Source organism: Pyxicephalus adspersus, chromosome 4 (genome assembly GCF_032062135.1).
Source record: "Pyxicephalus adspersus chromosome 4, UCB_Pads_2.0, whole genome shotgun sequence".
Classification (NCBI taxonomy): Eukaryota; Metazoa; Chordata; class Amphibia; order Anura; family Pyxicephalidae; genus Pyxicephalus; species Pyxicephalus adspersus.
The window spans coordinates 61388750-61415443 of NC_092861.1; the positions used below are offsets into that span (position 1 = coordinate 61388750).

The 26694-nt window shown below is 36.1% G+C and overlaps 1 protein-coding gene across 2 annotated transcripts in view; it reads left to right on the plus strand.

Moving 5' to 3' along the window:
- ARHGEF10 (Rho guanine nucleotide exchange factor 10) overlaps positions 1–25946 on the plus strand; it is an 88140-nt gene extending 62194 nt beyond the window's left edge. For both annotated transcript variants that reach the window (XM_072408418.1, XM_072408419.1), the window contains 7 exons: positions 93–179; positions 1440–1666; positions 2516–2673; positions 7557–7699; positions 11030–11204; positions 19812–19934; positions 24865–25946. In XM_072408418.1, coding sequence (XP_072264519.1) covers positions 93–179; positions 1440–1666; positions 2516–2673; positions 7557–7699; positions 11030–11204; positions 19812–19934; positions 24865–25394 — 1443 coding nt within the window. In that variant the 3' untranslated portion in view covers positions 25395–25946. The remainder of the gene's footprint in view (positions 1–92; positions 180–1439; positions 1667–2515; positions 2674–7556; positions 7700–11029; positions 11205–19811; positions 19935–24864) is intronic.
- Positions 25947–26694: the final 748 nt, after the last annotated feature.

The window sequence follows — 26694 nt, forward strand, 5'->3', positions numbered from 1 at the left end:
TATCTACTGTATATAATTTAGGAATATTTATAGACACAGGTATGGACATGATGTTCTGTGACCCAATTAGCATTTCCTTGATTTATTTTCAGATTGAATGTGCTGTCTATAATCCTGAACATTACTCCAGTAGTGAAAATGATCCAGATACACTTTCCATGCATCATGGGTTTTTGTGGGTAAGTAAACCCTCTTGAAGTTTTTGATTTATTATCCTAATGTAAACAAAAAGCACTTGTTTGTTTATTTTTTTCTTAAAGAATTGATTATTTATAAATTGCAAACTGCTAAATAAAGGATGTAAAATTTATTCCATCTGTCTATCCATCCAGCCTAGATTTTTGACCTGCTCCAGAAAAGCTTTTTCTGAAAGCCAGTGCATGAAGATATGGTTAGAAGATGTAACCATTTGCATGACTGCCTTCTTTATGTGGGCCAAAAGATTTTAGAATGTTGTAGGATTGTAGAAACCATCTTCTGAAACATGTCTGTGTCTGTTTGTTTTAAACAATTTGTATAAGTATGACCCACATTCACGCCCAAACCTCCCTACAGCATGTCCAATCATTGTTCTGTTGTTTCTGTAGCCAATTTTCTACTATTCATTCTGATGTCATCAATAGGCATGTAAAATTAGGGGGCAGCTGCTGGGAGAAAGTATCCACAGCATGCTGTTACATTAAATTTTATTGATATAGACATGTTCACAGTTTTTTCCCAGACATACCATAAGTGCAGAGTATGGCAGAATTGCTTGTTACAATACATGGGCAATATGATAAGGGTGGGTTATAGTGGAAATTAGAAATTTTCTTTAATAAGGTGCTTCCAGATATCCACCCCTCACTCATTAAAGTTAGTTAATTATTGTTTTACTTCTTAGCAAGTCATTGACCTGAAACATCATGTTCCCAAAATCCTTTTATACGTTTGTTTGCCAGTGGATTCCCTTACCATATTACTAAAAGGAAAGGTACAAATGACTACTCCAGTACATGCCTATTAAAAAAAGTTAGTATTGCTGCTTGCATGGTTCTTTCATGACAGATTACTTGTCTCAGTGGTGTTATATAATTACACATTGAAAAATATTAAAACAGAATTATTGTTTTATTTTTTTTTCTGGGTATATATTTTCCAGCGTTTTTGCGTTTAGTAAGTGCAATAGTTGCATATGGTACAGTCTACTCAGCTTTCTAGTAAACATCTTAAGCTTTGTAAAGGTTCTAGATTTTTGTCTACTTAGACGAAACATCATGGTTTATATAGCTTTAGATCTAGCGCTCCATCTGTAACATTGAGTGTAAAAGTTATTACCTGTCAAAGAAAACTAGTTTGATAAAAGAATGAGACATCTTCTGAGAATGTATAAACAAAGAGTTAGTACACATTAAACTGTGAAAATCACAAGGTGGCTTTTTGTTGTCTTATTTTCCTAGATTGGCAGCTGCACTAATCAGATGGGTCAGATTGCTGTTGTTTCACTTCACAACCGTAGCCCGAAGGTGATCGAGTGTTTCAATGTAGAATCACGTATCCTCTGCATGGTCTGTGTCCCTGAGGAAGAAAAGCAGAAACAATTAAGTGATGTCCCAGATTCCGAATGTGGTTCTTCTTTGCGAGCACCAGATGTGCCTACAATTTGCCTGGGCATGGAAGAAGGAAGGTAAATGTTATTCATTCTGATATATCTGCTTTAAGTCAGAATGACTGTTAGATATTAGCTAAGGAACTGTGACGTATTTGCCTGTAACAGTATTTCTAAGATATTCCTGCCAAAAGTAATAACTTCTTGAAATACAATTTTATGACTTTTTTTTCTAAAAACAGATTTTATGCTAATTAGAGAAAATTTAACAACTTGAAGTGCTCGGATTTAACTTCCCGGTTGCCTAGATACTTGTACTTATGTAATATATATGTGCATATTAATAATCCTAAGATAGATGTTGTCTTAAAGTGAACATGCCAGATCTGAAAGCTGTCATTGACCAGCTCATGAATGTTTTGCCCTTTTTTTAACCAGAGCAAATTTCAATGTGCTTGTTTTAAAACCATTTTATAGGATTCTGATCATGGCGGAGAAAATCACAAAAACCAAAAATAACAAGTCCTCTTTAGGATTTATTTCAAGCTCAGAGAAAAGTAGAGTCTTATAAAATGTAAGGCCTGTAGTTATGTGCATGTTACATTAATAATACTGATCACATATATAGGAAGATCAAGTTTTAAAGTGTATAGCATAGGTTGATCTCATATCCTATTTGATTCTGAGCCTATACTAACAGGAAAAAAAACAGCATCTGTTTGATTGCTGTTGGCATCACTTTAAATAACTAAAATATAAACCATTCATCTTCTGATATCTCATTTTTGGGGTTTTAAAGTATTTTGTGGCAATAATGTGATTATTGCCATGTTCTGATTTAGTTAAGGCAGTGATATAAAATGTTTCAAACCATAAGAAATACGCTATTATTACAAAGATCTAATGTTTCTGATCCACTTTTTCTAGCATATGCGTCTACAAAAGTAGCCAAGGTTCAAAAAAAGTCCGTCTGCAGCACTTCTTCACTCCAGAGAAATCCACTGTCATGAGCCTTGCCAGCGTGTCCCACACTTTGTATGTAGGTCTTGTAAATGGAAGTCTTGCTATCTATACAAAGATGGAAGGTAAAACAACAATAATACGACTGGCTTTCGGTTTTCTTTTATAATACAATGTATTTAAAATGAATACTGCTTAATTTATGATAAGATACATACTGCTTCCTAGGTCAGCTTTTACTCACTGGATAGTGGTGATGATGCTGATTCTTAGCTCAGCTAAAAGGCTGAAGGCAGATATGGGACACAGGAAAATAAATAGCAAAACCAGAAAGGTTAGTTGTTGAATTAGGTGTGTACTGTATAGAAAGTGTGTAAAAAAAAAATAAAAAAAACTGCAGAAAATTATAAATCCTTTGGATGGCCAAACAGTGAATTTATTTGGTGAATTTAATTGTAACTTGCCCTTGAATAGTAAAATAAAACATAAAGTAATATGGATGTGCATATTTCAGAGGTTAGGCATTGTTTACAGGTTTTACAGCTCCAGCACCTCAAAAATATCCATTTGACTATAGAGAGAACTGACAGTACACCTAGTACATTTGGGACACAGTATTTTCACAATTTGCAGAGGAGGATGTCTTTTTGGAATATATGGCATGCTTTTGAAAGCATATGAGCAACACAAATACAGGCCCTGACCAATATCAAAGAAGATTTGATTGCTTAAAAAAGATTTTTCACATTATCAGTTCTCTCACACCCAGCAAGTAGAAAAAAATATTTTTACACAGCTATGATGAGGGTGCATATACATTGGTGTGTGGTAATGTCACATGTCAATGTGTGTCACATTAAGGAAGCTCATGAAAAATGATGAGGATGTAAAATAATTTTGACCAAAAGCCTGAATGAAAAACGCCTCTCTCTCACTACTCAGAAATGAGGAGGTTTGTCTCCTGGAAGCACAAATGACAGCCCAATTTCAGGACTCCATGTCCTAATTTACCTTTGTCTGGAAAATGTGGATACAAGAATGTTTTCCATCTTTTTTTGACCAATGTCTTTCGGCTATCCGGCCCCTTCAGAGGGATCCAATTCCTGCTGCAGTCGCCATTTGTCTCCCTTTCCTTTCTCCCTTTTTTCAACTCACCCCTAGTGAGAGATGTTTTACCTTATTTCAGAGTTAGTGCAACTTTTGTCTGTCCATGCTGTTTGATTATTCAGTTAAGGCCCTCTCTTACTGCTCTCAGTCCAAGTGAACCTGATTCTCTTCCCTTCTACTTCTGTACTGTTTTTCTGCCACCTGTTCTTGTTACAAGTTTGTTGAATGAATGGGCTGTCCTAACGTTCCGAAAAGGGGGAACAGGACCCTTTTTTCCTAAAGCAATACACTACTGGTTTTATTTCCTCCTTTTGCAGTTTGGACAGAATTATAAATAAAACTGTAGTTCGAACTTCAATTTTCTGAGGTGCAATAAAGCCTGATACAAGATTTCTCAATTGGCAATGAGCAATGGGGATTATGTCACCCAGGAAAGTATGCTAGGCAGTCATTTGTATAGTACATCATAGTTGCAGTCTTTTATTCTCAGGACATTGGTCAGGAAAGGGTGTGCTTTAGGGGACAGACAAAAGACAAAAATACATTTTATATGATATTTCAAAGGGTTTTGAAGGACCATTAACAGCCCCTAAGCCACTAGACAGGCAGAGAACCAATTAGATTATATTTTGCTGAAGGCCAAAATATATTTATTATGGAAAATATCCCACTGATACATACCACAATAATGTATGTTAGGATTCATGTAAATCATAAAACTTACTTTGAATATTTTGTATAATTGTTTCTAATTAAATGTTTTTATCTCCTATGTAAGTGATGCCCATTTCAGCTTAGCCTATCAGTATGATGACTTGTGATTTGTAATGTTAAGTATCATGCCATCACATTGCCCTTCCATAAATGCCCTTTATTTCTCTGGCAGCAAGCTGTTTTTTTCTGAGCGCTGACCTATTTTTTAGGTTGTGTTTATTTGGCTAAAAGGCATAGAAAGCAGATTACTAAAGAGTATTACACTCTTTGTGGAGGACAGTGCTAAAATAACATCTGTTTAGGTAGAAAGCTTTTTTCTCACACACATTTTATCATAGAAATAGCGCACTTCCAAAAAAAAAAAAATGTAGAATATGGCAATATTACAAATAGCAACAATTATTCTTACTATGTCTTTACAGATGACTCTTTTATGTCCTAAATCATTTCTATAAAAATACATGATCTATATTATGTGTTTGAGCCTGATTTCTGTTTGTTTTTTAAAAACTTTTTTTTTAAACACCTTGCTTTTTTCCCTTTGCTTTTCTGCAAATTTGCATAATACATTTGCCTAGTATTGCCTAAAAAATTATAAAATCAGTGTAAAACTGTAGTGAAATTTACTAAGGTGAGGTGACAAGCTCTCAATGCTTCCTAGGGTTAATTAACAAATGGCAAAAGCAAATGCAGCAGTAAGCTACAAAATAAGGGGACTATTGGAATTGGACTGGGTTTTTGACAGGTTTTACAGGTTTAGGAGAAAATATTACAAAGTCCTAACTTGCTCAGTTAATTTTACACAGTGTTTATATAGCACCGATGTATTAGGCAGCACACAAAGTCCATGGTCATGTCACTGGCTGTCCCTCAAAGGGGCTCACAATCTAATGTCCCTACCATAGTCATATGTCTTTATTACTGTCTACGGTCAAATTTTTGGGGGAAGCCAATTAACCAATTGCCAATAAGCCAATTAACCAACCTAATGCGAACACGGGGAGAACATACAAACTCCATGCAGATTGTGTCCTGGCTGAGATTCAAACCTGGGACCTAGCACTGCAAAGCACTAACCTCTGAGCCACCGTTTTCCCATACTCCTTGTATTACCCCCTGACTAGCTAAAGGCCTAGAACCCTAATACCTCACAAAACATTACCACAAATTGTAAATTTTCCAGGAGAGTCCAGGTGTAAAACTAATTTAATCTGGTCAATCAATCAGTCTGATTTATATTTTATTTCAATGTTTTAAAAACAGTAAAAATAAATGATTACATTGTGTACATCATTATTCCAATGTGCATTTACTTAATTATTTAAAATATCCCTCATGCTGTAAACAACCAGAAACATAATTTTCTTCAGGGCCAGTATCAGTTCTCAGAAGCTAGTGAACTTATTTGACATAAGGTTCCTGTTAACAAGTTGGATTCTTGCATTGTGGGCTGCATATGTGACAGCTACATTTACAGTCAATATTGTACTATGTCAGTACTTTACTGTAAGTCTCCCCTGTAAAAATATTAAGCAAACAATTTTTGTGGCACATTTTTTATATCAAGAAAGCTTGCATTCAGATGCTCATGGAGCATATGAACCTTTACATAAATTGGTATTGCACAAATTTGGCTTTGTAGAGCATTGGGATTGTTATATGTATGCACAGGAGTATGCAGAGGAGATAGATTCCTGTTATTTTAACAGATCTGAGTTCCAGCCAAGCCATGAACTGCATTGGGTGCAATCCAATGAAGAATCCAGGGAGGGGCTTCAGAAAGTGTTATTTAGTATGTGATCATGCTGTAGAGTTATTGCAGGGATGAACAAGATACTTTGCACAGCTCATGTACACAATATTACAAATAGACCATTGGTAAATGTAAAGATTCACCATTTTTTTCAAAATATTTTTTTATTGTTTTTTTCTAACATTGTAATACAAAATACAAGATTACAAAACAATTATAGAAGAAATTTAAAAAAGACAATGTAAGATTACCTGACATCAAACAGATAAGAGAGAATACAATATAAACAAAACCATAAATAAAAATCAAACCCATATGAGAGACAAAAGAAAAGCAGAAACAACCCTATATCCCAACCTCATATCAAAGAACACATGAGTACTAAGCTATGAAGGATACCCTAAAGAGGGTAAAACTAGTGGAGAAAAGGCAATTTATTTATTTATGATTCATGTTTTTAACATAACTACAAGTTCCACCAATAATATGTGAGTGATCTAATCAAACCTTACTATAAGGTGTGAAATGTATATAATTATCTTTGTAGATTAGGTTAAATGTGAAAGTGAAAAAAAAAAGATAAATGTCCTTCTTTGGGAATCAAGAGCACTGGATCTATGTAGATTTCTGTGATGATGATTCAGATGTTGTAACTAAATAGGGCAGTTTCTGATCATTCAGCTACAGTGACAAAGCATCAACTTTAAAATCATTTATTAAATTAGGTCTCAGAATGTCATGATAACTAAAAACAGATCAGTGGTAGATTGCAATAAAAATACACTTTCAAATTAGTATACTAGTAATTTAAACATATATTAACAGTATATTTTTGCTTCTTTTTATTGAGTTTATTATGCATTTAATGAATGATGTTCATAATTAGCAGAAGAGAATGCATGCCATTTATCGCATGGCACCATGCTCTAACCACATGAAAGTTGTTGCCAGAAAGTCTGTTCCGGAGGGATAATGACCATGTAGCCTGCCAACAGGAGCCATCCAAGTCTAAATCTGTCCCAGCCTTGTAAATTTCAGCATATACAGAATACATATGACAAATCCAACAAAAGCTTATAAATGTAGTTACCTTCATATAAAAACAAAGTGAAATTATTTTTTTGTTTTCTTTCTGGTAGCATATCCATCTAGAATAAAAAAAATATATTTATTTAGTAAATACAATTCATAATGGCCTTGGAATAACATTACATTCCCGTAAAATCTAAAATGGCTTCAGCAGAGGTCAGAATGCACTGTGTAAGAGGCTGATATAGCATTAAATCACAGCCTTAGCCCTTAATTTATGTGTTTTACGTTATTCTACCGTTTGCAATTAGTCAATATGTATTGTGGATATGAACATTTGAAATGGAATTGTTTAGTCTTTGGCATTCCTTTTATGTAATCATATCTTTTTCTTTATGCATTAAGATGGATCTTGGAATGTGGATTCTCCAAAGCTGATAAAATTAGGAGTTTTACCTGTTCGTAGTCTATTGGTAATGGAAGGATCTATTTGGGCCGCCTCTGGAGGACAAATATTCATAATTAGCAGGGAAACCTATAACATTGAGGTAGGTATTAACATGTATGCAGCGCATATCAACATGTAATTGAGATGAAGAAGGTATAAATTCTATATAAAAGACAATGAGTGCATTGTACATTGACGGCAACCACATAAGTAACTGTGCTGGTTAAAAACTTCAATCAGATATCTACCTGTGTAAAATGAAATGGAAAGCTTACTACCTGTGCAAGCCCTAGGATGGACTAAATGACATTTTATATTTTCCATAACTTTGGAAACCTGAAGTATTACATTTTAATAATCTCTAAAAATGTAAAAACCGATGCTAGTTTCATGGTATCTCCTCAATTAAATATGGCTGTTTTAGTGGGTGGATGTTGCATCATAATCATCATTGTTGTGTCCCATAACCATTTAGACCTGAAGCTGAAGATTCCAATGACAATGATGTGTTAAAAGAGCTGTTGGAACTTTCCATTCCTGTATGTCATGAGTTATTCTGGAACATGGAAAAATCAAAACAAGAAATGTGTGGTCAAATATTTGGATTCTGTTAGTTTTTAACTCTGGGCCTGTCAGATCCAGCCAGCAATCGTATAAGAAATCCAAATAATAAATGTTTCTTTATAGAAAGGGCTGGTTTTAATTAATTATAGTAATATTTTGATCAAGCCAACTCTAATGGAAATGGTGTGAAGTATATATAGTGGTGGAAAATGGATTTGGGCTGTTCAGTATAGACCAAGGAGCCAGGGAAGTGGTCAGGAGAGCATTATTAGATCAATTGTTTATGCACTAAAGTCTTTTCTTATGTGGACAGATCCATTATTTGTATTGATAGGTTAGATTCTGTTCCATTCCTACCCCATGGAAAGGTTGGGTACATCTGTATCTTTCTCATTAGGCTACAATATACTTTTATTATATCCTTTTGTTAGTTCTCAGTATATATTATTGGCTTTTTATTGGTTTCCCCTTTGAAATGTCTGTGGTCCATAAAATAGGAAGACTCATGAGGCTGATGTTTTAACTTTTAACAAAACTATTTACTAGTGGTATCTATTTTCTAACACTGGTAGAAATAATATTACAGCTACAATCAATTGTCTAAAAATAGCTGTAAGGTTGTGTAAGACAGTTCATGAACCTTATGAATCTTTACTTCATATCATGGGGTAATAAAGTGTTCTTTTCTCCAAGCGATGAGGTCTGCTAATAGTACTAAATATAGTCATTTCACTTCCAAGTAGTTCTGACAGCTAATACAGTTCATATAGAAAGTTAGATTAGTTGGAATGTTTCCTTAGGCAAAAATGTAATTGGGTTTATAGATCTTTTAGTTATTTGGTACATAGAGATTACAACCAGACTTGACTAGAATGGAAGCATTTAGAATTCATCAAAGCAATAGAAATGACTTCAATACATTCTCCCACATATCCTAAATACATAAATTTCTTTTGTGTTATCAGGGGGGTTGTCCCACCTAAGGGGAGGGGGTTTCTACTCCTATATAGGATGGTGCTGTGAGTTTATATAATAATGTCACTGACTGCTCTTTCCATGTTCTGAAGTTCTACATTGGAGTTTATTCACTGAGCTACTCATTCACCAGATAGATTTTGCAAAGGTGAATCTTTTGACACTGAACGGTATCCCTGCCTCAGTACTTGGTGTAAATCATAGACATGTAACAGCTAATAATGGCATATGCTCTCATGTAACCTGCTGCATACTAGCTCAATGACCTAATGTGGTCATACAATGATCATTTGTTACATAGCTAGGTAAATGACAAATACCTTCCTATCAGTGATAGTTTACTTGGCATAACTACTATTCATCTAACAACCAGTACCCAGTGGGAGTGCTCCCTGCTGTTTATTTTAATAGGCAGAGATTTTATAGTTTATGTTATAGTAAAGGGTGGGAAGTTTTAGTAAATGGTGGCTGCCAGTTGATAGGGAGTGCTTCTCATTCAGTGTTATCCCCAGAAATGTTTTTCAGCCAGGTGGTCAAAAAGTGGGTGGGGCAAGACACGGCAAATTTAGTGCACCCAGTTGTTTATGCCATAGGTATCCAGTAACCCCTATTATTGTTTCAGTGTTCTTCCTAACCCCTGTACAGGTAGTGCCCGGGTTACATACGAGAGTTGAATTTGTATGTAAGTAAGTCGTAACAGGTAAATTATTTTAATAAATGCAATTAGGACTGATGTTTGTCTCAACATATTATTAGGCAGTGTGGTGTCAGTTACTGTATAAAATCCTCACTGTGAGTTAATCACAAACAAAGCAAAAATAAAAAAAAACTTTATTGAGCCCAGACATTCATTTACTTCTAGAATTAACTGTAGAGTTTGTCTTGGTCATTAAAGAGTTACAGAAGAGCTCAGGTCTTAGGATCACCCACAACCTTAGCTGTGTTTAGCAAAAGATTTCTTCAGCAAGTCAAGCAAACCGCCCCCCTCCCCCATCAAGCCTCTGTCCTGCACAAGCAGGGAAGCCCCATTTGTATCTAGGAGTCGTCCATATATCAGATGTCCTTAACTCGGGGACTACCTGTACTTTGTTCCAATTTTCTAATGCCTGCCCTCTTGATATGTCCTATTTCTCCATTTTTGTATTATGCCTGAACTGTCCGGTGCTCATGTATTGTGACCATACTTCCTAGTGTTTTATGTTTTAATAGCATAATCCCATGTATAAGGGTGATCAATGTAGTATAACAAGTTAGGCTTAGTTCACAAGTTAGGCTTTTTTGGAACTAGCAGTTTTTTAAGCAGCAGTGGTTCCTGGCATGAGGAAAGGGTAAATGCAACCTTTCTGCCAGTGTTAAGTCAGCCTAATTTCAGATATGCCAGTAAAGCTATATTTAGTTAAAGGGAAACTTTCTTGACAAACATTTTTTCACTTGATCTAAGGGATCTCTGCTCCGCTCTTCTTTCACCTTTTTTTGTCCAGCACCACCTTACACTGTGCATGCATGAGATTAATCACTTTTTTTTTTGCAATAGGAGAGCTCCTGATGATGCAGGCGCAGAAGGTGGATAATACTAACCTAAAGACTTAAGCCCCATAATCTGTCATATGTATATTGCTTTAGTCCTACAGTTTAATTGTCTGTTATCAGAAATGAGCATCCACTGAGTATATGACAGGTTAACAACCTAACACCTCTGTTCTAATAAGAAAAAAATAAGTATTTAGCAACATTTATAAGTCCTTTAGTGCATGTATAATCTTCGAAGGCCTCCCTAATCCCCTCCCTTTTTTTGCAAGATAAAAATGAATAAAAATGTATAGTTTATAAATATTTTGTTGATATAATTTATTTTGTTGTAAAACAAAAATCTTTGTTTTGCCTTTCCTAGCACCAGTTTGAAGCTCACCAGGAGGAAGGCATGGTAATTTCCCACATGGCGGTGGCTGGAGTAGGAATCTGGATTGCCTTTACGTCTGGCTCCACGTTACGTCTCTTCCACACTGAGACATTTGAACACCTGCAAGATATAAACATAGCAACTCCAGTGTACAACATGTTGTCAGGTAGCTTTCATGTTTATTAAAAGGTGCTTTACCTATTCATTTTACCATTACACAATGACGGAAAATCTCAGTTTTACTAATCTCTAATGTTTACTTTTACCATAAAAGAAAAAACATGCAAAAATCATTTACATGATGCTCAGTGACATACTCAGATGAAAATTCAGTAGGAAATTGGAAACATCTTTCTTGTGTTTTCCACAGGTGTGTTTTGCTTGTCCTGCCTTTCTGTTTGGGAACAGGTGACAAGGTTATCTCAATTTACCACATGCATGATTTCTACTGTTTCCCCTAATTATTTGTCTTTGAGGAAGGGAAATATTTGCCCAATGTAAATACCTGTACATACCACTATCTGGACTGTTGCAATTTTTATGGGTGTGTCTTTCTCTTATTCCTTCTCTCCTCTCATATAATATACATGCATTTTTACTACTTTCATCGGTGTTCTTCTTCTAAAAAAAAGAAAAAAATCTTTCCTGGTGGTGTTGGTGATCAGGTAATAAAAAACATGAACCTTAAAAGAATACAGAAAGCCATAAAATGTGACAGTGGTTCTAACCTTTAACTACTCTCTTCAAATGAAACGTTTTACTTTTAGTTATACACAATTTTATGCAAAAACATCTTTTTTTATTTGTTTAGGTGCTGAATTATGGTTTGTGCATAATCCAAAAAGGCACCAACAAATACAATCACTTTTTTGTGACTAAGTAAAGTAACAAGCTTTATTATAGAATGTCATTGGTAGCTAGCCAGGATCAGGATAATAATAGTTTCTATACACATAAGGGATGAATACATTTGCTGACACAAGGACTGAAATGTATACATTTTCAAAGTGCATTGGGATGAGATTCATTGGGCCTGATTTAATAAAGCTTTCCAAAACCGTAGAGGATACACTTTCATTAGTGAAGCTGGGTGATCCAGGAAACCTAGAATGGATCTGGGCTAGGATTGAAAACATTTTCTAACAAATAGCAAATGACTTTTAGGAAATTTATGTCAAGTTTTCTAGATCACTCTGATGAAAGTGATGAAAGCTTCACTGAGGAAAGTGTATCTTATCCAGCCTTGGAGAGGTTTAATAAATCAGGTCTATTAAGGCAATAGTTTCTGTAGTGGTTTTCATGGAATGAACCTCCTGCTTTTTGCATTGTATTCATAGATGCACATTTAGGCACTAGATACCATATTCACCTTACGCGCCTTAGACAGCTCTGACCTGAATATGGTAAAGTTACATTTATTTTCTTTCTTAGTTTTGGGGTTTATGAAATCCAATCAAACCTATATGACATGATCTTCTTGAGGTCCACTTTATGCTTAACTAATGACTGGACAAGACAGTTCCTTTTTAGAAATCATTCATTAATACTATATATTATCACATAAAGAAAATATAATGACATAATTAAACCCTGTTTATATAACAAATACTTTTCATCCCATATTTTGTTGTTGAGTGCCACTTGTCTAGTTATTGGTTGCCACCGAATACAATGCTGTCTGATAAAAAAAAGTTAAGCATTTGCTTGCTAACTATAAACATGTTCTTTATTATGACTTTGACTTAGCCGGGCACATTGCCCCAGTCCCACACTATTGTCTACTCTCAAAGCATCTTTGTTATCAGGAGTAAATAGCCGTATTCTTTGTAAACAGTCTGAAGGTTTTCCTTAGTTAACAAAGCTGCCACTGTACACTTGCCAATTATTTAGCTTTTGCAACTTTGTAGCCTTCTGGTCTGTGATTTGTGTTAATGATTAGGATTGAAAGTCCAACAATTTGCTTATATGTCACTATTAGTGTTTTTTTTTTCTTTTTTTTAAACCCCAAACCTAGCACACTATACATACAAATCCTATGACAATGTTTCTGTGGCAGTATATTAAAGGACCATTCCTCCTATTTTCACAATCAATATCATATGCCACATCCCCACATTCACAAATAATCTAGTGGGTACAAATAGCAATAAATCATTTTCGGACTATTGAGGCATTTAATGAGACTCAATATATACATACATTGAAAGAGTATAAAAACATACAGTTTATTTAAACTTCTTAGTTAAAAATTACATATATTATCACATTTGTATAGTTGGTCGGTTTTTTATTAATAGGCATTTACAAGTTTGGCACTTCTTTAGGAACAAGGTAGCAATCTTTTATGGCTCCCTGATTTAAATGCCCAGACCAGCTAAACAATCCTTTAATGGAGTTTATTTATTGTGAACCACCTCTGCCATGTATGGGAGATGAGTGTTCTGTGCTTCAATATTTCAAAGTTCACCACTTGCTGCATCTCTATGTTTCCAGCTCACAGCCTCGTTGGCTTCTAATACATTGATGTTTTTTCCTGTGTTTCTGTGCCTCAATCTTTCCCTCAATTCAGCATGGTAATGGTGGTGGTGCTGCTCCCTGGAGGGAATTGAGGTAAAGATTGGAGACAGAAACACAGGAAAAATACAATACAATACAACAATACAATACCATACAATAGAAGCCAATGAGGCTGTGAGCTGGACACAAAGAGATGCAAGCAAGGTATTAAGGTTTCAGTAATTTGTAGGGATAAACATTTTCTGAAATATAATGTGCAGCATGCCTGCATAGTATGAGTACTCTATGTGGCACTAGAGATAAACAGGATGACTGTACTGCAAAAGCATACTGAGATACAATCTATGCTTTCCTGCACTGACTGCCTCTGATTGGTGAATGGTCACAGAGACTGGCAGAAACTTTGAACACCTGGCTTCTGAGGATAGACCTTTTGCAGTCCCTGTAATGACCTCACAGGGACTAAAAGGGGGTTTAGGGGTACATTAAGGTGGTGACTACAGTTCATCAGTAGGATTTTATTATAATTATTATACAGGATTTTTATAGCGCCAACATATTACGCAGCACTGTACATTAAATAGGAGTAGCAAATCACAGACAGTTACAGAAGGTGACACAGGGGGAGAAGAGGACCCTGCCCCGAGGAGCTTACAATCTAGGAGGTGGAGGAAGTCCCACACAATAGGAGGGGAGATATGGAGTGATGGAAGGTAGTGAGGGTTTTAAGAGACAGAAGAAGACGGGTAGGCAAGTCTGAAAAAGTATGTTTTAAGTGCCCTTTTAAATGAGCAGAAGGTAGGAGCAAGCCGAATAGGATGATGAAGACCATTCCAGAGAGTTGGGCAGCAAAGAGAGCAGCTAGGAGAGTATTTTTCTACTAGGTCAGAAAGGTGGGTTGGACAAGAGCTGTGTAGGGATTTGAAGGCAAATCACAGGAGTTTGAATTTGATTCTCAGGTGAAATGGAAGCCAATGAAGGTAACTACAAAGAGAGGCAGCAGAAGAGCGAAGGGAAGGATGGATGAGTCTAGCTTCAGCATTCATAATAGATAGTAGAGGAGAGAGTCAGGTTAGTGGAATACCAGAGAGGAGGATGTTGCAGTAGTCCAGACAAGAGATAAGAGCGTGTACAAGGAGTTTGGTGGTCTCTGTGGACAGGTAGGGTCAATTTTGGAGATGTTGCGCAGGTGAAAGTGACAGGACCTGGAAATGTCCTAAATATAGGGGGTAAATGAGAGGGCAGAATCGAAGGTGATGCCAAGACAATGTGCCCATTGTAAAATTGGGGGTACAATTCTGAGACTGGGCCAGGGGGGCGGAAGACAACAGCAACAATAAGAGGTAGAGGGCAGAAAAGACGGACGGAGTGGACTTCAAAAGAGGTGAAAATGAGAGAGAGGGTCGGGTAGGAAGGACTCTGTATGTACAGTTAGAGGGGAGAATGAGACCCATTCCACCCCCTACTCTGTTACCAGGTCCAGGGGTATGTGTGAAGTGCAGGTCTCCATAGGAGAGAGCAGAGGCAGAGTCTGAGGAGGAAAGCCAAGTTTCAGTGAGAGCCAGGATGTTTGGAGATATAAAGAGAAGATTGTGGATAGAGGTTAATTTATTGCCAACGGATCTGACATTTGGGGGGGAATAAGAACTTTTAGGTAGTGGTGATAGTAATGAGGTTAGAAGGAGGGTAATTGTTGGTGAGAGGGTATGGAGGAGAGAAGCTGTGAGGGGGACTAGGGTTGGGTGAGATGTCATCAGCAAGTAGTAAAAGAGAGAAAATGTTCAGATGTACAGACAGTGAAAGCAGGAGAGTGAAGGAGCAAACAGAGAAGGGGTTAACAGACTGGGGTGGAGGAGAGGGAATAGAACAAGCAAAGAGGGTGAGCAATACATAGTAACAGGTAATTGTGAGTCCAAGGAGTACATAATGCAGTGCAGCAGACTGAAGTCCATGTGAGCAGCTCCTGTAATATGGGTTGTAGTGAAGCGTGTCATCTTCTTGAGTTCCAGGAGTGGGATAGCAATCAGTCAGGGAGAAGCTTGGTGAAAAAATACAGTTCAGGATGTCCTGAATGATGCAGAGAACAGGTATGGCATATTTACATCAGGTCCATTTTCTTTATTAAGCCCCTTAGTGGTATTCCCGATTGTGATTTCCCGAGTGGTGGATTTTACCTGTAAAAAGCGGTACACTAAAAACATTAAAAAAAACACTTACCTTGTTCAGGTCCTCAGGACACGTCTCCTTTCTCCGAACTTTAGCCGGCGGCTGCAGTTCTCTGGGGTTTCCCAGTGATGTCTGTGTGGTCGGGAGGAGTGGCGGGAAATTCAAATAATTTCGTATTGAATTCAATACAAAATAGCAGTATTGAGTCCAATACAAAGAAATCTTTAAACGTTATATGTATAATTTTATTATATATATATTAGACATGCTACTGTACAGTTATTTTACAGGTTTCAGTATTTTTCTATTTTTTTTTCAACAGATTTCTGTGTTTTTATTTTATTTAATTTATTTTATTTTATTTATTTACTTTAATATTAAAATGATTAAATATTGGACATATTTTGGTGAATTATGCCTAAGAAATATAGGTCTACAATGTAAAAATGTAACGCTATTTGGGTGGAAATACGGACAGAGATAGAATGCTGGGGGGGTTAATACACTGACTGAGTACTGTGGGCCCTGCTCTGAATTAAAGGTGAAAGACTATTAGAGCCCTTGATGTTTTTTTGTTTTTTTTATTAATTTAAAAAAAGATGAACTCCAGGATAATATTTTTCTGTGTGCCTTTAGAGGTTAGGCACACAAAAAAATCTTATCCTGGAGTTCAGCTTTTTTTAAACTGTTTAAACTCTTTAATGCCAACCGAAAAGTCCATTGACACTATGCACCTGATCCTCTGTTATGGGTTACTTGTTTATTTTTGTAGTCTGGTTTACATGGAAGTATGTGTGGATAGTGAAAAGTGGACTCTTTCGCTGACTGCTGTGCCAAAGAAAAAAACCTGGATATATTGAGCAGTAAAAATGACAGATCTGTTATTCATGTGTTTCCTGTCAAGGCAGTTATATTATGATTTCACACAAATGTTTCCACATGGACCTTAATAATCAAGGTCTAAGGTTAATTGATGTCACTTGTATTTCAAAGCAAAGTTTTCCAGGTGCTTGAGAACAATGCTTGAAAGTTTACCAAGTAATGATGCAAGTATGTCCCATTATCTTGTCAAGGGATTGCATAGTGAGAACATAACAAGCATGTTTTGCACAGCCAGTGAGCAGAGACAGCACAATACATACATCATCTGTACTGGTGTTATTGTTAACAGCTAAGGAAAGAAAGATAAGGAAAATCATCCATTGTTTGTTGTAAGCTTTGTATATGTATTTTATCTACATACAGTACAAAAGTTTTATAGATTTATAATTCTGTTTATCTGGAAATTGGTAGTGACTATGTCATTTTTGAACTCATAAATGAACTCATTTCTGTTCTGATTATTCAATCAATGTTATCCAAAATGTTTTTTCTGAAAAAGTAAATATTAGATGGCAGAATTATATATCTGTAATAGTAATTCTGACATTCAGTATTGCTTGTGATGTAATTTCAGTAAAATCCATCATGAGGATAGGGCCATATTTTATGTGATTTCCTAGCATGATATGAAAACTTTGGTTGTAAATAGGAACAGAGACACACATGAAAGATGAAAAGAAAATGGCTCCCAGAAATTTTAGATTTTGCATATTCTTCATCTGGAATTGTTCTTCACTACAGCAAGATGGCAGGTTTATTAAATGTCTTTTTACAGGCTGCCTTTTATTGTACACATTAAAAAAGTGATATATTTGCTTGAAAGAAACTAGCATGGGCCGTGACTCCCAGTACAAGACTACTGAGAGCAGTGCTGACCTCCTAGTTTTAGTGCCACTCTCTGCAGTATTAAAGACCTTCCACTGCCACTTTCAGGAAGGAAAAGCGATGGACCCAAATATGTTACAGGACTACCCGATGAAGAAAAAAAAAAGCTTAAAAACAATAATGTGCATTGCTGTCAAGTAAGCAGTTTATTGTAAATGGGCTGTCATTGCACAGAAACACAGTTTTTTTTTATTTGACTTGCACCCTTTTTTTTTCCCTCAACCCTTTTCTTTAACTCAACGCACACATGGTTTACTTGCTAAAACACAGCTCCATTTGAGATGTTCCTTGGGATGCTGTTAAAAATGCATGGCATTGCAATGCATCTCGGATTGTGTGTTACCACGTGTTGTAGGACAGTGCAAAGATGTAAATCAAGGCTTAGCATCTACCAACATTAATGCTTACATATTAATAGGTTTGCTAATGGCACAGAGGTCAAAATTTTGGTGTCACTGTAACTTTGAAATACATTTAATATGATTTATTTCTCAGAAAAATTAATTTGTAAGTGGTTTGTTTTATAGAATGAAAAACTTAGAGTATAGTGCAAAAGCTTATTATTTCTTGGTAATAGAATTCCTTTTTTATTTCAGCTTTGTATACATGAAACAGATTACTTTATGCCACGGCTGAATGAACAACTCGTGTAGGAGTTGTCATTATGTAGCATCTATTCTGCTCTATCTGGGTGCATTAGTGGGAAGCAGAATACATGGCATCCTTTATGTAGAACACTGCGGTTCATTAGAGTGACAGTTTTGTTTGCAGAACACCAAGGTTGGCCTTCAAACAACTGCTAAACAATTGGTTGGATCAAAAAAGTAAAAGAAAGTTTATTCTATGAAAACTCTGCATATGTCATACAAGTTTTAAATATTAACAACTGTAAAATACCCAAACCAAAGAAATATATGTGGCATAGAATCATAACAGTTTTTGAATTGCTGCATGACCAAAGGTACCTTTTATTTTTTTATTTTCTTTAACTTTTATTTTCTCGAAACGTGTAGGAACTTGAAAGGAATGTAGTAGTTGCCTCTGATGACCTACCACTAAAAATCTAGTAGCCTGGTTGTCTCTGGCTTGTCACCTGGTTTATTTAAATGTATGAAAACCTAGGGACAAATATTAAATATAATATCCCTTAGATGTGGAGGTTGCGTTAGGTTTCTATTTTGGCTTCCTTTACTTCTTTTATTACTGTTACGGGGTGACAAAATTCACTCACTCTACAGTATCCACAGAAGAGCATTTAATATATTTTTTGGTATGCACTTATTGAACAGATACATTAAAACACTTTGCATTTCATACTGTTTATGTGACAAAAATATGCATATATAAGAAATGTATTTAAGGGTTTTCATACACTTTTAGTTATCCATCAGTTACTAGGTCAGCCACTTTCTGAATGTGGCAGTCTGTATAGTTTTTAAGAACAGTTTATTTATAAAAGATCTTTCACTATGATCATTTAGGATAAAGCAACAGATTGTTTTTAAAGCTACCCCCACTGCACCTTTACTTACCTTTCAGTGTTCCCGACTGTTCTGTTCATGGACCAGAGCCTGCTAAAATATCCATTACTTCTGGATACAAGGGGGCAGTGCTAGGATAGGTCTTTATCTTATGTAAGTTACAAGAGGAATATTTATATTTATCTCACAATGACCACTGTTTTCTATGAAGAGGATGGGATTTAATGAGAGTCATCTGAATTAACACGAGAAAGATTCCCTAAGCAAGGAATCTGATTACTTGTTTTAAACTATCAGATCGTTTTTCAATCCAACATACAAGCTACAGTGAATACCAGCATAACCCTCCATGGTGCTGGTTTAATGCCTCACATTCCGGAAAAAATAATGGGTAGTCAACAGGGCACAAAAGTAGTGTTTACTGTGTGTTTAAACGTATACATATAAGAAGGATTCTTTATTAGCAGGTCCTTTCCATTGGTATGTACAATGATTTTTACCAAGTAATTATATTAAAACAGCACGGTGCTTTTTAAGAACACAGCTATATGAAATGTAAGATTTAACTAATTTACCCACTACTGTTCTTCATAAAAGATCTACAGCTTGCAGCACTTGTATGCCATTTTCATAAGACACATTGCTGTAATTCTCTTGTTTTTTTTCTCTGAAGAACAGACGCTGGCAGTATTTCTGACTTCTTCAGTAGCCTCTAACATATCCTTCTAGCAATGCAAAAATGTGTCTGTGTTACAATATTGTTTTAATCAGTTTTAAAGTTTGTTGTAAGACATTTTAACGGAATGAGTATAACTTGGAGTATCTTTGTTTCTGCTTTGCAGGGCAGCAGCATGTGTCTGTCACTAGTTTGCTTGTTTGTCATGGTCTACTAATGGTTGGTACGAACCTCGGAGTTATTGTAGCATTCCCAGTCCCCCGTCTGCAAGGAATTCCAAAAGTTACTGGTAAGTTCTGTGTACAAATCCATGCAGTACTGTGTAATATTCTTTTTATATCCATTATCTGACAGCAGGCTTTTAGACTTGACAACAATAATTAGGATAAGTGAATCAAGCTGGAATCCAATCATTCCAGAAAACATCCTATCATCCTAGTACATATGAGTTGTAGTTTGCATAGCTCAACTTGTGGTTTTTAATTTTTTAGAGAGGGGAAGAAGATTAGAATCACTGTCAGAATACTGCTGCTGTGTTCATGTTGGAGAAAGGTATCGTTAAAACGCAGGGTTTTAAAGATAAAGGCCCTGATTTATGAAAGCTCTCCAAGGCTGGAGAGAATACACTTTCAGCAATGAAGCAGGGTGATCCAGCAAACCTGGAATGGATCTGGTCCATGATTCAAAACATTTGCTAGCAAATGATTTTTAAAAATCAATTTCATGTTTTTTGGATCACTCAGCTTCACTGCTGAAAGTGTATTATCTCCAGCCTTGGAGAGCTTTCATAAATCAGGCCCAAAATGTGATAGCATACAAATAGGCAAAATCTTGGAATTTTTCTCCTATTTTAAGTCCATTGTTGTGCTTTCTGAGGCAGAAAGGGAGCCATCATTTACTACCTTGATTTTAGCATAGGTATGTTGCACTGTGTGCAGCAGGTCATGATACATTGTATGTTTTGACACCTTATGAAAATTTTTTATTGGGGTACAACCTGTATGCCAGAGAGGGTTTGCACCTAAATAAAAGGGGGTTTGCTGTGCTAGGGGAAAGATTTAGGGGAATGGTGGAGGGATATTTAAACTACGACAGCAGGAGGTGGGACAGGTAAATAAGATGTCAGAAAGGTTAGTCAGTGGTCAGACACTAGTGGAGGGTGGATTGGGGACGGAAATGGAAAAGAAAAAAGGAAAAAAAATGGTCCATATAGAGAACTCTCTTCCCAATTATTCACTTTGAGATCATTACAAAGAACAAGAGGGCACTCTTTGCTTCTGAAGGAATAGTTTAAGCTCCGGATAAGGAAGGGATTCTTCACTGTAAGGTCTGTGAAAATGTGGAATCAACTCTGGATGCTTTTCTGGAAGCACATAAAATAACTGGGTAATAAGGATTTAAAGTAAAGATAACAGTGACTGTCTATCCAGGGAACATCCGATTGCCTCATGGAATCAGGAAGAACTGTTTTTCCCCTGTTGAAGCAAATTGTACCAGGGTTGCCTTCCTCTGGACAGCTATGTCTTATAGGGTTTTATATCTGGGATATGTTCGTTTCCCTAGTGGTTGAACTTGATGGACTTATGTCTTTTTTCAACCTAACTTACTATGTAACTATGTAACCTTTCTGTTATGGCCAGCATTATGTTCTTCAGTAGTGATACAGTGGCCCTGATTTATCAAATCTTTCCAAGGCTGGAGAAGATACACTTTCATCAGTGAAGCTGGGTGATCCAACAACCAGGGAATTAATTTCTTCTATTCTATCTTTTAGCAAATGTTTCCAATCCTGGACCAGATGCATTTGAGGTTTGCTGGATTACTCAGTTTCACTGATGAAAGTGTATCCTCTCCATCCTTGTAGAGCTTAAATAAATCAATCCCAGTAGTTCTTTGGTGGGATCAAATCAGATGGCAATACATTTAGACTTCCTGAACAACATATTTGTTCTATGTCAATGACTGAAAAGTGAACTAAAGCCATTGCAGAGAAGCATGATGTTGTGGTCTGCTGACCTGGCAAAGAGGTCAGCAAAGTCTATGTTTTTTTGTCAACACAGGTTTTCTTTAAAGGTTTTTCTAAATAAAAAAATTCTGTTTGGAGTTGATTTGCTTTGGGTATGTACATATCAATCAAAAAATCATAAGATCAGTCACAGATTTCAAAACAGTAACTTTTGCTCCTGTCAGTATATCATAATGATCAGCAAAATCACTCTATGGATCATTTTCAATGTTCTTAATTCGGCGTAGTTTTTTAAATGCAGAAGTTTCCTAACATGGTGGAGTCAGTTCACATTATTGCATGTCTCTACGTGTTTTTGTTGCCGGTGCTCAGATTCAGTCCGTTGATATTTACAATCAAGTATGGAAATACCAATTTATAAAAAGCTCAAAAAAAAGCAAATTGTACAGCCAACCTAATGAAGGTTTTTGTTTTCTCAATGCAGGTTATGCAAACACCTGGTTTTTGGAATTGTTGCTTCTCCTAAAAAGTTGCCAATAAGTTGCCAATCGAAAAATTATTTTAGACCATTGACAAAGGAGTTGTTACAATAAATAGTAATGTGTAAAGAGAACTACCTTACAATATGCAATCAGATCTAATGTTTAAGTGATCTGAATTCAGTGAACTAAACTATACGCTGAACCAATATAATTTTGTTAAATTTAGTATTATAGTCATAGTTTAAGATTCATAATCCGTGTTATGTAAGAAAGGTGATAACAGTGCAGTGCTATGGGAGCTAATGCATTGATATATTGCCAGATCTAGAGAAGTGACATGCCATAAGTCAGAACAATTCTACACTTCAGGAATAAAGCAGTCTAGAAAGGATAACAGTGAAAATGTGTTGGTTTGTTTCCAAAGGCAGGCATCCCATGTTACTGCAGTCATTTCTGATTCCAAAGACTATACTTATCTTGTATCGAGCTGCACTATTCTAAATTATACTAGATCAAATGAGATTTTTAAGTGTCTCCTTGATTAAGGGGACCCTGTAAAGTTGCAAAGCTATGATATTCTGACCTTTGTGACATTATATGCTTGTAATAAAATGTTAAATGCATCTTTGCTGGTGACTGTAGTTTAGCTTTGCAGAGAGAGAAGAACGTGTGTCAATAGACAGCGGGGTCATGATTCTAGAAACACTGTTCCCTAGTTAACAAGAAGCAGTTGGGCAGGTTCGTAAAACCATTTCCTTGATGCCTTGGAGCTTGTTAAGACCAGTGGTGGGAACAGTAGTTCCAATGTAGCTTCCGGCAGTTGGCAGCTTGCCTGCTGCTTAGCTGCAATGGTCCAACAATTGCAAAGTTTACAGCTTACAGTTTACACTCACTACCTCCTCTGTTCAATCCTTATGAGTTTCCGCTGGTGGGACACTACATGTAGCATTTCACCCGTTGGTAGCCAGTGGAGCCTTTCAACTTTCTGCTCACAGATATGAGATAAGTACCGTTTCAATATTTCAGTATCTTTTATCTTTCCCAGACATCAGAGATCATTGCGTCCACTTTCACCAGCAACTGGAACAGGAAATGAAATCCATACACACGAGATGACAGATTGCTAAGAAAACAACTGACAGGGGCTCTTTGATTAGCTCAATCTATCAAAAATTAATGAATACAAAACTCAGAAAGCTCTGTGAACGTTTCTAATTTTTAAGTAAAACAGTAGAGTGCTGGGTGTCATTTTTAGGTAGTTTGGGTGAATTTTGATTAATTCACACATCTAAAACAAACATTGATCTTTGAAGCTCTAGTACAAGCTCAGCATTTTATCTTCAGAGGTGCAGATAACTCTGCCAAGTCCATGGAATCTCTCACCAAATTCTTTATTTTTATTGCTGCTCAAAACATTGGAAACCTGATGATCTTGCTAAGTTAACATAATGTCATTGTTTTGTTTTGCTCTATTTCAGCCTAGTCAAGCTGCTTTTATTTTCTTGATAAATATGTCCTTTCACATGTTTAATTTTTACCTTAACAGAAGAAAGAAAACCTTGTTTCAATGGAGTATATATTTTTAGTATTTTGATTTATTTAGAAAATGAGTGAAAGTTTTTTGAATCTTGTGAATAAAAATATTTAATTAAAGACCCAATAATAAAATATGTTTTCAACATTTACTGACCTCTTTTCAAGTACAATGTTACATTTTATAGTAGAAAAAGGATCAAAACATCAATATTTTCTATGATACAGGGAACATATAGAAATGTTAATTGTGCCTAAACAAATTTTTATCTTTTGTCTGGATTTCCTAAAAAAAAACGATCAGTGCATTTTTTAATATCTGAGGGTGCCTAGGCAATGCAGTACCTACACAGTACCTACAGGCTTATAATTTATATCTGCAGTTTGAGACTTGGGCCTCTAAATGATAGTCTCACAATATCTGGCAGTGAGAATAGTGATATCACTGCTGTCCTGCTTCTCCTTACCGAAGGTAAACAAGGGCCTGCCTCTTCCAACATGGCCACTACCACACTATGTAGAAGAAAGCATTGCAAGTTGATTATATATTCAACTACAGGGAGACAACAAGATTATTTTGATTTTGAGTTCTGTATGTTTTTTTAAACAGTAACCAAAGTTCATTTTGTCATTTAAAAAATTAAATATAATCAAGTTGCCAACCTGCAACAGGGTTCCAGGTTGGAATCTTGGCCAGGACAGTATCTGTATGGATTTGTACTCTGTGTGTTTGCATAGGATTGCCTCAGGCACTTTGTTTTCCTCTCACATCCCAAAAACATACAGGGTACTGTAGGTTAGTTGGCTTCTCCTCAAAAAATTGGCCATAGACTATGGTAATGACATATCACTATGATCACTTGGGACAGTTTTTGGTGTGATTATCGGCTTTGTAAAGTGTTGCATACAATGTTGGGACTCTATAAACACAAGATAGTACTTACATTTATACATGTTTACTATGACTAGCATGGCTTTCAGATAAATAATAGTGCACATAATAATGGTATTGACACTCTCTTATTGTCAGCTAAAGAATAATTCAGAGCAGTTTAAATACATGGCAGAAAGCTGTGATGACTGATAAATGTATAATATTTAGAGTGTTGAATATCACGGCAATTGAGGAGGTATATGAGTTTCCGTCATTGTATTTGTGGCACTACATAAAAAGCCTAATGTAATCATAAATAAGCATAATAACATTCCATATAACCTTGCATTGTTTTCTTTTACAGGTCGGGGAATGGTGTCTTACCATGCACACCACGGTGCTGTCAAATTCCTTATCATGGCAACTGCTGTGAACAAAAAGCATAAGCGGACACCAAGCAGATGTAGCCAGACTTCAATTGTGGATCTAAAGCCTGAGGAGGCTCGTAATGCCCATGTACAGCAAAATGAGGAGGGACACACAACTACTGCCAACAATAACAATGACAGCGCCATTTGGCTCGGAGGCTCCATGGGGTCTATTGCACAAAGAAGTGACTTATCCTCTTCATCGGGCTCTCTGACATTGTCTCATGGATCAAATTCATGTGACACAGGGAAGGATGATTGCACTCTTTATGATCTTCTAAGTGACCCCAGCTTGCCACCACAACACAGCAAAAGACAACGAGCTGGGAAGATGAAGGCAGACTCTGTCTTGGTAATCTCTGGTGGACAGGGTCACCGAAAAGTAAACAAGAAGCTCAAGCCACAGCGTCAGGAAGAGCCGGTTTCTTCTGCTATGGTTTGGCAGATCCCCCTGTTACACATTTAACAACCCATGGGAATTAAATGAATTTGTGTCTTTGTTCATAATGTATTACACTACATTTGTATTCAAGTATTGGCTTTCATATAGAGTAAGTTCAACGGCATATGATGTATACAAGGCCCTATTAAACAGAAAACAGTGATGGTACTAAATTAAATTGGTACATCATAATCATGCATCTTTTCTTATCATGGTCCAGAAGAAATATATGCTGCTGCCTGTGCAAAACTGAATACCATTGAGTGTTTCCTATGATTGCCTGTCTGACATAATAGCTAACATCCACTCGTTGCTTCTTTTTTTTTTTCTTGCTTTGACTGGCATGATTAGATGCAGGACATGCTGAATTTGCTTTGCAGGTAAAGTGAAAGGCAAACATGAATGAATTTACAAATATTTTAAAACATATTGGAATGTGATAAGCCATCTGTAAACTTACAGGACTTCATGAAAGGCGAGTTGCCTTTTTTGCTATTTCTTCAGTCAATGGATATCAGTATAGGGGTTCCCAATTGTTCATTGCACAATGACTGCCAGTAATCTTGTACAATAAGGTTACCACTACAGTATATGATGTTTGAATATGTGTACATGCAAATTGTGTGTTTGTTTTTTTTAGCTGCACTCGTATATATGTGCATGTTGTAAAGATACAACTAATATGTCCGGGCTAATGATAACTGAAATTATATATACTGTAACTGCCATGGGATGGTCTCAACACATATTGTAAAACATTAAATTGTACCTAAGTAAAAAAGAAAATATTAAAAAAAAAAGCAATGGCATGGTTTCTTGTGCAGTGGTTGTTTTTTTTAGAGGTTCCATATGATAAAACACTATAGCCCTAATAAAAATACACCTAAATAAAATATTAAGATTAAAATGTGCCTGCAAAATTGACAAACATGAATTTACAATGTAGATATGGGATAACTGTGGATGTAACAGACCATGCAACTGTTATGGAAGGGAACCAGAAACATTCAGCGACCAGAGCTGTCTAACTACACTATGAATTATGTAAATAGAAGTACCACACAGCACATGCATTTGGATGACATATATGTAATGCTTGGAAACCTTTGTACAATTGCAATGTATATTCTACATTGCCTCAGGAGTTGCCTTGAAGAAAAAGATTAGAGAAAAAGGAAGGACCTTTTATGTTTTTTTTTTCTTGGAATCCCATCACACAGAATTATGGCTCCGGATAGTTTAATACAAAAAAAAGTTGTAATCGCTGAAATCAGACAATAAACTGCAGATCTTTAGTCTGTATTTATATAACCTCACTACCACC